The 15,659-nt window shown below is 44.9% G+C and overlaps 1 protein-coding gene across 2 annotated transcripts in view; it reads right to left on the bottom strand.

The window, feature by feature from the left end:
- Window positions 1–15,659, bottom strand: part of STK26 (serine/threonine kinase 26) — a 61,413-nt gene that overhangs the window by 6,059 nt on the left and 39,695 nt on the right. For both annotated transcript variants that reach the window (XM_035102018.3, XM_035102019.3), the window contains exon 8: window positions 4,079–4,227. In XM_035102018.3, coding sequence (XP_034957909.1) covers window positions 4,079–4,227 — 149 coding nt within the window. The remainder of the gene's footprint in view (window positions 1–4,078; window positions 4,228–15,659) is intronic.

Below are 15,659 nucleotides of genomic sequence, written 5' to 3'. Positions count from 1 at the left end.
TCCACCACCCCCTGGCCCATTTTAGACTATGTATTTCAGTCAATTGCTGAATTTTACATTTTAATGTATTTATACAGTGGGACCTCGACTTACGAATTTAATCCGTTCCGAATGCACACTCATAGGTCGAAAACTTCGCAAGTCGAGTTTCCCATAGGAAAAGCGGTTTCCCATAGGAATGCATTGAAAACGGAAAAATTTGTAAGTCGAGGAAACCGCATCTAGCCGCGAACGGGTTTTCCGTTCGGATGTCAAAAAAATTGTAAGCACACGGCAACTTTTTCCACTCATAAGTTGAAAACATCGGATGTCGAGTAGCTCGTAAGTCGAGGTCCCACTGTATTTTGATGTTAGCCGCCCTGAGCCTGGGTATGGCTGGGGAGGATGGGATAATAATAATAATAATAATAATAATAATAATAATAATAATAATAACTGTAAAAAAGGACAATCAGAAGCCAGATGAAATGTCATCAGCCCCATCCAGGTTGTTTGACTTGGAGCCAAAAACAAAAGAAATTAACCAGTTTAGAGCAGCATTTTTGGTCTTCTTTTGTGGATGTGGAGAGAGGCAGATACAACCAAAAGAAAACACAGCCCAATCAGATCTGTGACAAAAGTGACATTGAGCACAATGGCTGCACCTAAGATCTGCAAGGTGTGTGTCAGAGACACTTTTCAGTTTTAGCAGAAGTATAGTAGAGGCAGGAGTGCCTCCCCCCTCCCCCCGAGGATATTTTCTGCAGCTCAACTTACCTCAACAGATTTGTGCCTTAAAAAAAAAAGCACACAAACTTTTAATGGTGGGTCACACCAAATTGTGGGGGAGTGTCTACCTTTTTTGCAGGCATAAACCCCCAAAATGATGCCTTTCATTTATTTATAAATTTACAAACTGCTTCACAACCAAAAGTTACTGAAGTATTGTTCCATTAAATAAAAGTTAGCTACAGAAAGATATCAAACAGTAGAACCATTTTTAACTGTATCATTATCCCATAAGCCTGACTGTATACACTTCACAGAAAGCCTTCTTAAACAAAAAATGTCTTCAACAGCCACCAAATGTCAAAGTGCTAGGTGCTGGTAATTGATTCCAGAGGACTGGAGTTCTAGCACTAAAAGTTCAGTCTCCAGTGCATACGAAGCAGACCTCTGGGGCATATGATATTCTTAGCAATGTCCCATCTGGGAGAAGTGTATTTGCCAGGCTCCCTACAGGTGACATAATTCTGCAGGAACCTGGAAGCATTTCAGGGAAAGGAAGAGAGCATAAATGAAGGAGAAACATCCATACAATGTGACAACGAGATACCACACTCATTGGTGGTACAGTGGAACACAGGCTCAGACCTGAAATTCAGAGGGTAATCTTGAATGAGATCATGGCCTCTCAATTTAAATTTACTTCATTTATGAAAACAAATTACAATTAAAAATGAAGGGACGTGGGTGGCGCTGTGGTTAAACCACAGAGCCTAAGGCTTGCTGATCAGAAGGTCGGCGGTTCGAATCCCCGCGACGGGGTGAGCTCCCGTTGCTCGGTCCCAGCTCCTGCCAACCTAGCAGTTCAAAAGCACGTCAAAGTGCAAGTTTCCGTGTGCTGCTCTGGTTCACTAGAAGTGGCTTTGTCATGCTGGCCACATGACCTGGAAGCTGTACACCGGCTCTCTCGGCCAATAACACGAGATGAGCGCCGCAACCACAGAGTCGGTCACAACTGGACCTAAGGGTCAGGGGTCCCTTTACGATCTACTGTGTGTGTATGTCTGCTGTTATCATTTGCTGTTCACAAAGTAGCTTTTGACCAAAGTAAAAATAAATCACTTGCAACCGGTTAGATCATGGGTCGACAAATTAAAGCCCGGGGGCCGGATCCGGCCCAATTGCCTTCTGGATGTGGCCTGCCGATGTTCCAGGAATTGCCACATGGATCAGCATGGGGATTCTTATCATTCAGGCTGCGCCATTCCCCCCCACAAACACCGCAGCGCGCGTCCTCCCTCCCTCCTCTTGGCTTCTCCCCGCCCCACCTAGAGGAGGAAGAGGGAAGGGATTTGTTGAGCCGTGGTTGGCTGAGGGCCATTTTAAGCAGCTCCTCTCCGGAGCCCTTTTGCGCCGCTCATTGCACCTTTGCCGCTGCTGCCAGCCACTGCCGCTTGCAAGGCACAGGTTGTCTGAGTGCCATTTAAAGCAGAGCAACCCCTCTCCAGAGACAGCCCTTTCGCACCACTCATTGTCCCGCCTCCACTGCCAGCCCCTGCCGCTTGCAAGGCACAGGTAAGCAGCCACTGGGGCTCGTCTGGTGCTGTGGAGAAGGGAGGGGAGAGTCGTGGAGGGGGATCCCACCCAAATAGTCCGGCTCCCCACAAGGTCTGAGGGACAGTGGACCGCCCCCCTGCCGAAAAAGTTTGCTGACCCCTAGGTTAGGTGCTGCTGGAAAGGATCTCCTGACTTCTGAGGACAGAGGCAGAAGAATTCAGAAGGTTGCAAACTGATGCCTCAAAAACTGCCACTTGTTTGTGCCTGGCTTTAACAACTATCCATGCAGCATGGCTCTCGTGGTCAGCGTGAGATGAGTGACAAGCCAACTTCCTTCCAACTTCCTAGTTGCAGAGGTGGGCGGGGGTATGGATGCAGCTGTATGGCCAACATGCCTAGAGTGCCTCAACCTTGAAGATCTAGCTAGTGAGCCCTCTGACTTTTCCTACCTTGAAGCAAGAAAGGGTGGCAGGGGTTTATTTCCCACCGCTTCCTTGGAGTCTTACTGCCAAGCTGTGGCTAAAGCTGTCATTTCTTCTTCCTTCTCTTCCCTCCAGGAAATTGAGACAGGAGGAGCTGCACCAGTTGTTAGTCAGCAGAGAGGTTCAGTGTCCTTATGCCATGTGCCATGCTCCCTGCCTCAACTTCCCACAAGACAGATGATGGGGAGGGAGGAGTGTGTTCAGATCTTGTTTGCCAAGCAGTAACTGAATAACATGATGCAAAAGAGTGTTCACTAAGGCCTACTACATGCTTGCTACTTCTCCAAGCCACACATGCTTCCTATGTCTGTTTCATGGGGGTGGGGGGATGCTGCTTGGTAAAAGAGCCAAATGCATACCACTGAAATTTGCCTTCTCTCTGCTTCTTATTGCCGTGGGAGACAGGTGTGCATGTGTGCAGGGTTAGCTCTTCAGCCATTTCTTGGCACAAGGACTTCTCTGCAGAGCACAAACTGGAACCTTGAGTCTACTTGTCTTTTTCTCACTGGAAAACAGTTTGTGTGTGTGTGTTTGTGTGCATATGTGCACTTCCTTTGCTGTTGGGTGGAGAAATATGCCTCTATTAAACTAGCTGAGGGGAGGAACCTGGAGAACATAAATGTTAGTTTGGCTAGCAAGTTTAGCCAAATACTGTAGACCTCTGGAATAGTAGTCTGAAGTGGTAGTTCCAACAGCAGACCATCTTGATTGTGAGTCCTGGAAGACCAGCTCCCTGCCTTGCAGCCCTTTCTTCCACCTGGCCTGGGAAGGCGGGGCCCTGACTGACTCCAGCTACAAAAGCTGAGGTTGCTGAAGAGGCCACCTTGCTTGTTTCTTAGTGAAGACCTAGGTAATTGAGCCTGAGCTTCCACAGCTGTTGCCCACCATGAACCACCATTGACAGGACTGGCAGCAACAGCAGCAGATATGATAATATTTTATCTTGTTAATTATGCTATTTAAATGTGCATTTTATATTTGACTTCCCTTAGTAATATTTTCTTTTGAAATGTTTAAGGTTTTTTTCTTAACTTTGCTGCATTAAATGTATATTCTGTAGTTTACCTCCTTTGTAATGTTTTGAGATATTTAAGATAACATTTTAGTTTCCTGTTAATTAAGTTGCTTTGAATGTATACTTCATATTTAACTTTCTTCAGCAATGTTTTGTTATGGATTGTTTTATTTGATGTTTTGATATTTTTCTTAAAAATAGAAAGCAGTATAAAAATGATAATACAGGAGCTGAACTCTACCCCTCAACTCCTGCCACTGGTACAGCTCCCCTGCCCACTTCCCCAATTCCTGGCAAATAATCAAAAATCCATACTTACGAATCGGAACCATCAGAATCTGTTTCATCACTACTATGTCCTTCTGCTTTCCACCTCTTAAATCTATCAATAAGCTCCGTCAGATATGAAGTCTTCTTGGCATTTTTCAGAATGAATTTGTGCTTTAGAAGTTCTTTCGCTGTGGGACGCTGTAAAAGACATGAAGTGGTAAATTGTTTGCAAGCAGAATGCAAAGTGTTTGCAATGATCTATAAAGGCCTCTCTTACCAGCCTGCCCACTCCTTAAGGTACACTGCTGAGGATTTTCTTTGGGTCTCAACTGTGGCTGAGGCGTGACTGATTGGAACATGGGAAGGGGCCTTCCCTATGGCCACAGCACCACATCTCTATTTTGAAACTTGCCCAGAGCAGGACTTCTTCTTTTCCAGTAGGTGATTGATCTGTTGTGCTAAGGATTCCTTTGTGGTTACCATACTTATTTTTTAGATTGGTTTAATCTCAGGGGACAGACAGTAGCTCTGTGACAGTGGATCTGCTAGCATGCAGAAGATCTCAAATTTGATCCCTGGGCATCTCTAGGTAGAGGTGGGAAAGATTCCCTGCCTGAAACCCTGGTGAGCTGCTACCAATCAGTACTGAGCAAGATAGAGCAATGATCTGGCTCAGGGTAAGGCGGCTTCCCATGTTCATCAATCTGTTTAGATTTTAGTGTCGTCCCCCCCCCCCCAAGTTTTGTAAGCTGCTCAGTACTGCAAATGTAGTGTAAGGGCAAGATGCAGATATTTGCGAAAATAAATAAAAAATTACAATAGCTATAGTGCAAGTTGGCTCATTAGATCAGATTACATCTACTACCAAGCATTTTGTAATTGGATGGCAGTGCACTATTTGCCCTAACAACTCTATTCAGTTTATGTCTGAAAATTAGGTTTCTTTCCACTCTGCCTCTTCAAGAGCTCCAAGTAATCCAAAACTCTTCCTTACTTTTATACCAAAAAGCATTAGACCAATGAGAACACTCAAGTTCTCTGCAGCAACTGTATACATTAAAGCCAGAGCAGGAAACAGGATTATAACACAAACCACTGTGATACCTTTATTACAACAGTCTTTTGGGAACAGATTCCTCTGAAGGAAACTGATGTGCAGACTGGAAGGGTTTAAGCTTGGATGACCTTCTGTTCCCTTCCAGGGTTTTCATTCCTTAACTGAACAGAGCATCCAACAAGCATCCAATTTGCCCCTGCAGTTCCACCCGCCTCCCAAAAACCCTAAATGATTGACGCATGGATTTTCTCTATTCTATTGTGTTTTGTGCATACAGTGGTACCTCGGTTTACAATCACAATTGGTTCCGGAAGTCTGTACTTAAACTGAAGTGTACTTAAACTGAAGCAAACTTTCCCATTGAAAGTAATGGAAAGTGAATTAATCCGTTCCAGACGATGAAAAACACCCCTTAAAACAGCAATTTAACATGAATTTTACTGTCTAATATGGCCATTGATCCATAAAATGAATGTAATAATCAATTTACTGTACTATAAAATAAATCAGACAGTGAAAAAAAATTAGGTGAAAAATATTAACATTTATTTCTTACCTGGGCTGATGATAGTCATTGTAGGGATGGGGGCTCAAGGTCCTCTTCCACAATCACAATGCCTTCGCAAAGGCCGGGCCTTCGCTCCGATGCCTCCGTGAAGGCGTCTGATACCTTCATGGAGGCCCGGAGCAAAGGCCCGGCCTCCGCAAAGGCACCGGAGCGTCCGATGCCTTCGCAAAGGCCCGGCCTCCAGGAGGCACTGGAGCAAAGGCCCGGCCTCCATGGAGGCTTCCGTAGGCCTCGGAAACCTTGGTTTACTCACTTCCAGGTTACAATCGTTCCTAAACCGAAAATTCATAAACCGAGGTGTTCGTAAACCGAGGTTCCACTCTGTATGCTGCCTCCTCAAGTAGATTAATGCCGACCTTAAAAGGTTTGAGCAATCTGGAGACTTCCAGGAGGGAATCATAGAATCATAGAGTTGGAAGAGATCCAGTCCAACCCCCTGTCAAGCAGGAAACACCATCAAAGCATTCCTGACAGATGACTGTCAAGCCTCTGCTTAAAGACCTCCAAAGAAGGAGACTCCACCACACTCCTTGGCGGCAAATTCCACTGTCGAACAGCTCTTACTGTCAGGAAGTTCTTCCTAATGTTTAGGTGGAATCTTCTTTCTTGTAGCTTGAATCCATTGCTCCGTGTCTGGAGCAGCAGAAAACAACATTTCACCCTCTTCTATATGACATCCTTTTATATATTTGAACGTGGTTATCATATCACTGGTTGGACAGTGTTCTCGAAGCTACGAACATGAGTTTGACCAAACTGCGGGAGGCAGTGCAAGACAGGAGTGCCTGGCGTGCTCTGGTCCATAGGGTCACGAAGAGTCAGACACGACTAAACGACTAAACAACAACAACAATCATATCACCCCTTAATCTTCTCTTCTCTAGGCTAAACATACCCAGCTCCCTAAGCCGTTCCTCCTAAGGTATTGTTTCCAGGCCTCTGACCATTTTGTTGCCCTCCTCTGGACACATTCCAGCTTGTCAGTATCCTTCTTGAACTGTGGGGCCCAGAACTGGACACAGCATTCCAGGTGAGGTCTGACCAGAGTGGAATACAGTGGTACTATTACTTCTCTTGATCTAGATGCTATACTCCTATTGATGCAGCCCAGAATTGCATTGGCTTTTTTAGCTGCTACATCACACTGTTGACTCATGTCAAGTTTGTGGTCCACCAAGACTCCTAGATCCTTTCACATGTACTGCTCCCAGAGCTTGAGAAAGAGAGCTGCCAGTTAAACAACAGATCAACAGAGCCAGACTTATACCTAGAGAGAACCTGCTGCAAGACAGACCCAAAAAAGAAAATAACAGAACACTACTAGTTATCACATACAGCTCCCAAGTTAAAACAGTACAACGCATCATCAGAGATCTACAACCTCTCCTGGACAATGACAGCTCTCTTTCTCAAGCTCTGGGAGGAAGACCTTTCATTGCCTACAGACAGCCACCCAATCTTAAATAACTCCTCACCCACAATAATACAACCACCAGACTTAACATGGACACTGGTACCAAAGCCTGCAATAAACCCAGATGCCAACTTTGCTGCCACATACACCCGGACAACACCATTACTGGCCCCAACAACATCCAACATACCAACTCAGGACTATTTCATTGCTCATCCTCTAACATTGTGTATGCCATCAAATGGCATACACAGATCTGGTCCTAACCAATAGTGATGACTTGGTTAGTGGGGTAGAAGTGGCAGGATCATTAGGTGGGAGTGACCATGCTCTTCTGGAGTTTATTATCCAGCGGAAAGGAGCAACCAAGCATACTAAGGTCCAAATTCTAGACTTTAAGAAAGCCGACTTCAGAAAACTTAGGGAAACGCTGGGTGAAATCCTATGGACAGTAATACTAAAAGGGAAGGGAGTTCATGATGGTTGGGAGTTTGTTAAAAGGGAGATATTAAAAGCACAACTTCAGGCAATACCAATGAGACGGAAACATGGAAGGTGCCTAAAGAAGCCAGGCTGGCTATCTAAAGAACTTTTGACTGAGTTAAGATTTAAAAGGGATATGTACAAAAAATGGAAACGGGGGGAAATCTCCAGAGAGGAATTCAAACATATAGCCAGCACGTGTAGAGACAAAGTCAGAAAAGCTAAAGCACAGAATGAACTCAGGCTCGCCAGAGAGGTTAAAAGCAACAAAAAGGGCTTTTATGGGTATGTCCGTAGCAAAAGGAAAAACAAGGAAACAGTGGGGTCACTCAGAGGAGAAGATGGTGAAATGCAAACAGGGGACAGAGAAAGGGCAGAACTCCTCAATGCCTTCTTTGCCTCAGTCTTCTCCAAGAAAGAAAACAACGCCCGACCTGAAGAATATGGAGCAGATGATTCAGCAGGGGAAACACAGCCCAGAATAAGTAAGGAGGTAGTACAAGAATACTTGGCTAGTTTAGATGTATTCAAGTCTCCAGGGCCAGATGAACTACATCCAAGAGTATTAAAAGAACTGGCAGAGGTGATTTCAGAACCACTGGCAATAATCTTTGAAAATTCCTGGAGAACAGGCGAAGTTCCAGCAGACTGGAGGAGGGCAAATGTTGTCCCTATTTTCAAAAAGGGGAAAAGAGAGGACCCAAACAATTACCGCCCAGTCAGCCTGACATCAATACCAGGAAAGATTCTAGAGCAGATCATTAAGCAAACAGTCTGTGAGCACCTAGAAAGAAACTCTGTGATCACTAAAAGTCAGCATGGGTTCCTGAAAAATAAGTCATGTCAGACTAATCTGATCTCATTTTTTGACAGAATTACAAGCCTGGTAGATGAAGGGAACGCTGTGGATGTAGCCTATCTTGATTTCAGCAAGGCCTTTGACAAGGTGCCCCATGATATTCTTGTAAAGAAGCTGGTAAAATGTGGGCTAGACAATGCTACCATTCAGTGGATTTGTAACTGGCTTACTGACCGAACCCAAAGGGTGCTCATCAATGGCTCCTCCTCATCCTGGAGAGTAGTGACTAGTGGGGTGCCACAGGGTTCTGTCTTGGGCCCAGTCTTGTTCAACATCTTTATCAATGACTTGGATGATGGGCTTGAGGGCATCCTGAGCAAGTTTGCAGATGACACCAAATTGGGAGGGGTGGCTAACACCCCAGAGGACAGGATCACACTTCAGAATGACCTTAACAGATTAGACAACTGGGCCAAAGCAAACAAGATGAATTTTAACAAGGAGAAATGTAAAGTACTACACTTGGGCAAAAAAAATGAAAGGCACAAATACAGGATGGGAGACACCTGGCTTGAGAGCAGTACATGTGAAAAGGATCTAGGAGTCTTGGTAGACCACAAACTTGACATGAGTCAGCAGTGTGATGCAGCAGCTAAAAAAGCCAATGCAATTCTGGGCTGCATCAATAGGAGTATAGCATCTAGATCAAGGGAAGTAATAGTACCACTGTATTCTGCTCTGGTCAGACCTCACCTGGAGTACTGTGTCCAGTTCTGGGCACCACAGTTCAAGAAGGATACTGATAAGCTGGAACGTGTCCAGAAGAGGGCAACCAAAATGGTCAAAGGCCTGGAAACGATGCCTTATGAGGAACGGCTTAGGGAGCTGGGTATGTTTAGCCTGGAGAAGAGAAGGTTAAGGGGTGATATGATAACCATGTTCAAATATATAAAAGGATGTCATATAGAGGAGGGAGAAAGGTTGTTTTCTGCTGCTCCAGAGAAGCGGACACGGAGCAACGGATTCAAACTACAAGAAAGAAAATTCCACCTAAACATTAGGAAAAACTTCCTGACAGTAAGAGCTGTTCGGCAGTGGAATTTGCTGCCAAGGAGTGTGGTGGAGTCTCCTTCTTTGGAGGTCTTTAAGCAGAGGCTTGACAGCCATCTGTCAGGAATGCTTTGATGGTGTTTCCTGCTTGGCAGGGGGTTGGACTGGATGGCCCTTGTGGTCTCTTCCAACTCTGATTCTATGATTCTATGAAATGCCAGCAGTGCCCTTCAGTTCTCGATATTGGACAAACAGGCCAAACCCTACGCCAAAGGATAAATGGACATAAATCTGACATCAGGAACCACAAGACAGAAAAACCAGTAGGAGAACACTTCAATCTCCCAGGACATTCTATACAAGATCTCAACGTAGCTGTCTTACTACAAAAGAATTTCAGAAATAGACTGGAAAGAGAAGTTGCTGAATTGCAACTTATCACCAAGCTCAAAACCATGGAGGGACCTGGTTTAAACAGAGATATAGGATTCTTATCTCATTATACATGATAAAGCGATCTTCAGCCATCCCAACCCTTGCTTTTTCATGCAAGACCATTTGCAGTCGTTCACAATCGTCAACAGCTATCAGTCAGTCAATCACCCATTTCCACCACCCTTCTGAGTGATACCCCCCCACCCTTTCCCTACATAAGCGCCTGGGGACTTCTGCTTCAGTGTATCTGAAGAAGTGTGCATGCACACGAAAGCTCATACCAAAATAAAAACTTGGTTGGTCTTTAAGGTGCTGCTGGAAACAAGTTTTCAAGGCAGAGACTTAACATGAACACTAACTCAACCAAATGTGGCAAAGATACTGTTGAAACCCCTGCAATGACTGTTGGTATCATGCAGCAATTATTGGATGAGCAACTGAAAGACCTCAGAGCTGAGATGCATAAAATCTTGAATGAAAAAGGAGAGAAAGATCAGACCAAAGAATACACAGGACCTTTTGGGGGGGGGGGATACTGCTAAAGATCTGCCTGAACATGAGAGTGAATGGTAAAGTGGGAAGCAGCAGATGATGAAATGAAAGAACCTCCACATAGGTGTCTGAAGGACTGAAACAGACAAACAATGGAGTTTCAACAAAAGGATCAGCCATTTTAGATCTGATCCTAACCAATAGTGATGACCTGGTTAGTTGGGTAGAAGTGGCAGGATCATTAGATGGGAGTGACATTGCTCTTCTGAAGTTTATTATACAGGAGCAACCAAGCACACCAAGACTCAAATTCTAGACTTTAAGAAAGCCGACTTCAGAAAACTTAAGGAAATGCTGTTTGAAATCCCATGGACAGAAATACTAAAAAGGAAGGGAGTTCATGATGGTTGGGAGTTTGTTAAAAGGGAGATATTTAAAGCACACCTTCAGGCAATACCAATGAGACGGAAACATGGAAGGTGTTCTAAATGGACTAGATGAGTTTTCCTTCGTCTAGATGGGCTACCTTCCCAGGCTGACAAGCCCCGCCTGACCCTCTTAGCTGCTTCCATGAATTTCAGGTGAACAAAGGTTCATTTGATCAGTTCTGCTGACTGACATGCTCTGTTGGATCTCCTCACCTTCAACTGTCCCCTGGTAGTAGCCATTCTGTCAGACTGCCTCTGGGACAGGGACAAGAAGCAGGGCTCATTCCACTTGCTTTGACAAAAGGCCACCTCCTCCCCCTGACCTGTTTCTATGCCAGCTGGTCATTATAAGAACTACTATTTAAGAATTGGCACATGAGTTTACTTTTGTCCTCTTCCCTCCCTGTCCCCTTTTCTTTGTGTGCTGCATTTTCTTTAGATTGTAAGCCAGTAAGGAGGGACTGTCTTGTAGTTTTAACTAGCTGTATGTAAACCAATTTGGGAGCCTTTTTGGCTGAAGAGTAGGAAACAATTGCTCTAAATAAATTATTTTAAAAAATTCACAGGGTAAGCAAACTTGCAAGTTAATGCACCTCCTCCTAGAGCCACATCCCTGACTGCTAGTATTTTTGTGTGTGTAATGTTTTCTTTGGTCCCAAGGACCTATTCTGGGACTGCAAGGGTGCTAGTTCAAGGCCTCCTTGAACTTAAAGGGCTGTTTGGAAAAGAGAAGCCAGGGAGAAGCCACAGACCCACAGTCTTCCATTCAGGGCAGCCAGAAACATCAGAAGAGCCCTGCAGCTAAATGAGGCCAGTAGCCCATCTAATCCAGCATCCTGTTCTCCCAAATGGATGCACTAATGGGAAACCTGCAAGCTGGACCTGAGGACAAGAGAATTCTCTCCTGCTGTGGTTCCCAGCAACTGGTATGCAGAAGCTTTGCTGCCTCGAGTCATGGCAGCTCACTTTTCAATCCTTAAAGACATATCTTGGGCTGGATTAACTTCCAGATGGCCAGTTTATTGTGGTGAAACTTTTTCAGCCAGAGGGATGCAGCTGAGGAAGTTGGTAGTCTAGGAAGAAACCTGGGGGCCAGACTGAACAGCCATGTTGTCCACATTTGGCCCTGGGGGCTGAGATTCCCCATCCCTGGCCAAACCAAACACATCTTGCAGTTATCCATGTGAACTCTGAGCCTCGGGAATGGAGGAGTCTCTGCATATGCTGCATGGCAAGGAAAGGAAGGAGAGAATTGCGGGTTAGCTCTGCCTGCTTCCCCCTTCTAGAGGGGGGCAACCAAAATGGTCAAAGGCTTGGAAACAATGCCTTATGAGGAATGGCGTAGGGAGCTGGGCATGTTTAGCCTGGAGAAGAGAAGGTTAAGGGGTGATATGATAACCATGTTCAAATATATAAAAAGATGTCATATAGAAGAGGGTGAAAGGTTGTTTTCTGCTGCTCCAGAGAAGCGGACACGGAGCAACGGATTCAAAATACACCACCTAAACATTAGGAAGAACTTCCTGACAGTAAGAGCTGTTCGACAGTGGAATTTGCCGCCAAGGAGTGTGGTAGAGTCTCCTTCTTTGGAGGTCTTTAAGCGGAGGCTTGACAGCCATCTGTCAGGAATGCTTTGATGGTGTTTCCTGCTTGGCAGGGGGTTGGACTGGATGGCCCTTGTGGTCTCTTCCAACTCTATGATTCTATGGAGTTGTGATGCTGGAGGAGTGGAATGAAACCATTGACAAGCAACATCAAGAAACATCTTGAGATGGCAAAAGATGGAGCCGAAAGAGAAAGGATCCTGTGTACAAGTTGGAATGAATTCAGAGGAAAAAGTCACTAAGCCTCTGGTGATTCTTCTTAAAAAAGAATGGAAGAAACAGAAATGGGAGGAACAGGAAATCATGGCCAACAGGAAATGGGATCAGAAGATCTGGGACTGGATGAATATGGAACTGGCTTTATGAATAGATTTGCAAATAAATAACTATGGGTTATTATTCTAATAATAGATGTTGGAATTTCTTGGAGATAAAAGTTATCATACCAGATTGGAGGAAGACTATTCTTGACATTTAGTGATAATAACTGTATAGCCCAGGCATCCCCAAACTGCGGCCCTCCAGATGTTTTGGCCTACAACTCCCATGATCCCTAGCTAACAGGACCAGTGGTCGAGGAAGATGGGAAATGTAGTCCAAAACATCTGGAGGGCCGAAGTTTGGGGATGCCTGGTATAGCCACTTTTGGACTTTTTGCATGGAAAGGAAAATGAATGAACTTGAGATGCCTGGGGTTGAAGATTGGGAAAACGTCAATACAGCTGGATACCATCCTGAACACTTTGAAAATTTTGAACTATTTATGTTGTTGTTGTTTAGTCGTTTAGTCGTGTCCGACTCTTCGTGACCCCATGGACCATAGCACGCCAGGCACTCCTGTCTTGCACTGCCTTCCGCAGTTTGGTCAAACTCATGTTCGTAGCTTCGAGAACACTGTCCAACCATCTTGTCCTCTGTCGTCCCCTTCTCCTAGTGCGCTCCATCTTTCCCAACATCAGGGTCTTTTCCAAGGATTCTTCTCTTCTCATGAGGTGGCCAAAGTATTGGAGCCTCAGCTTCACGATCTGTCCTTCCAGGGAGCACTCAGGGCTGATTTCCTTAAGAATGGATAGGTTTGATCTTCTTGCAGTCCATGGGACTCTCAAGAGTCTCCTCCAGCACCATAATTCAAAAGCATCAATTCTTCGGCGATCAGTCTTCTTTATGGTCCAGCTCTCACTTCCATACATCACTACTGGGAAAACCATAGCTTTAACTATACGGACCTTTGTCGGCAAGGTGATGTCTCTGCTTTTTAAGATGCTGTCTAGGTTTGTCATTGCTTTTCTCCCAAGAAGCAGGCGTCTTTTAATTTCGTGATTGCTGTCACCATCTGCAGTGATCAAGGAGCCCAAGAAAGTAAAATCTCTCACTGCCTCCATTTCTTCCCCTTCTATTTGCCAGGAGGTGATGGGACCAGTGGCCATGATCTTGGTTTTTTTGATGTTGAGCTTCAGACCATATTTTGCGCTCTCCTCTTTCACCCTCATTAAAAGGTTCTTTAATTCCTCCTCGCTTTCTGCCATCAAGGTTGTGTCATCTGCATATCTGAGGTTGTTGATATTTCTTCCGGCAATCTTAATTCCGGTTTGGGATTCATCTAGTCCAGCCTTTCGCATGATGAATTCTGCATATAAGTTAAATAAGCAGGGAGACAATATACAACCTTGTCGTACTCCTTTCCCAATTTTGAACCAATCAGTTGTTCCATATCCAGTTCTAACTGTAGCTTCTTGTCCCACATAGAGATTTCTCAGGAGACAGATGAGGTGATCAGGCACTCCCATTTCTTTAAGAACTTGCCATAGTTTCCTGTGGTCGACACAGTCAAAGGCTTTTGCATAGTCAATGAAGCAGAAGTAGACGTTTTTCTGGAACTCTCTAGCTTTCTCCATAATCCAGCGCATGTTTGCTATTTGGTCTCTGGTTCCTCTGCCCTTTCGAAATCCAGCTTGCACTTCTGGGAGTTCTCGGTCCACATACTGCCTAAGCCTGCCTTGTAGAATTTTAAGCATAACCTTGCTAGCGTGTGAAATGAGCGCAATTGTGCGGTAGTTGGAGCATTCTTTGGCACTGCCCTTCTTTGGAATTGGGATGTAGACTGATCTTCTCCAATCCTCTGGCCGTTGCTGAGTTTTCCAAACTTGCTGGCATATTGGGTGTAGCACCTTAACAGCATCATCTTTTAAAATTTTAAATAGTTCAGCTGGAATATCATCACTTCCACTGGCCTTGAACTATTATATATATATATATATATATATATATATATATATATATATATATATATATATATAATTGACAGATGAAGAATCTGAAGTCTTCTTTATTTATTTCTATTTTTTATTTTATTTATTTCCAGTGTTTTCTCTTTTTCTTCCTTCTTCTATCTATTTTACTCTTGCTTATGTTGTACAGTGGTACCTCGGTTTATGAACACAATTGGTTCTGGAAATCTGTTCATAAACCGAAGTGTTCATAAACCGAAGCAAACTTTCCCATTGAAAATAATGGAAAGTGGATTAATCCGTACCTGGCGATGAAAAACACCCCCTAAAGCAGCAATTTAACATGAATTTTACTGTCTACCAAGAGGTTTCCGAGGCCTATGGAGGCCTCCACGGAGGCATCAGAGCGTCCGCGACTGGGACGCAGCCAAGGGGGGTGCCCTTCGGAAGCTCTTACCTTGCGCGTTCCCTTCGGAAGCTCTTACCTCAGGTTACTTACTTCCGGGTTTCGATGGTTCGTAAACCGAAAGTTCATAACCCGAGGTGTTCGTAAACCGAGGTACCACTGTACTATGTTTTGTTTTTTGATGTCCTTTACTCTAGGTTAGGGGATGCAGGTGGCGCTGTGGTGTAAGCCACTGAGCCTAGGGCCTGCCTATCAAAAGGTCGGCGGTTCGAATCCCCGCGACAGGGTGAGCTCCCGTTGCTCGGTCCCAGCTCCTGCCAACCTAGAAGTTTGAAAGCACGCAGTGCAAGTAGATAAATAGGTACCGCTGCAGTGGGAAGGTGAACGGCGTTTCCGTGCGCTGCTCTGGTTTCGCCAGAAGCAGCTTAGTCATACTGGCCACATGACCCGGAAGCTGCCTGCAGACAAACATCAACTCCCTCGGCCAGTAAAGCGAGATGAGCGCCACAACCCCAGAGTCGTTTGCAACTGGACTTAACTGTCAGGGGTCCTTTACCTTTACTCTAGGTTAGTGAGGGTACACATAGGAAGGTGATGGATGGAAAGTGAAAGACCCTGTATGAGAGGCAGGCAAGGTAAGATCTCCCAGGGTAGGAGTCTGGGAGA

This window comes from Zootoca vivipara, chromosome Z2 (assembly GCF_965207765.1).
Source record: "Zootoca vivipara chromosome Z2, rZooViv2.hap1.1, whole genome shotgun sequence".
Taxonomy (NCBI): Eukaryota; Metazoa; Chordata; class Lepidosauria; order Squamata; family Lacertidae; genus Zootoca; species Zootoca vivipara.
Note: the sequence above shows the minus strand (reverse complement) of the source record. Positions and strands in the feature narration are given on the sequence as shown.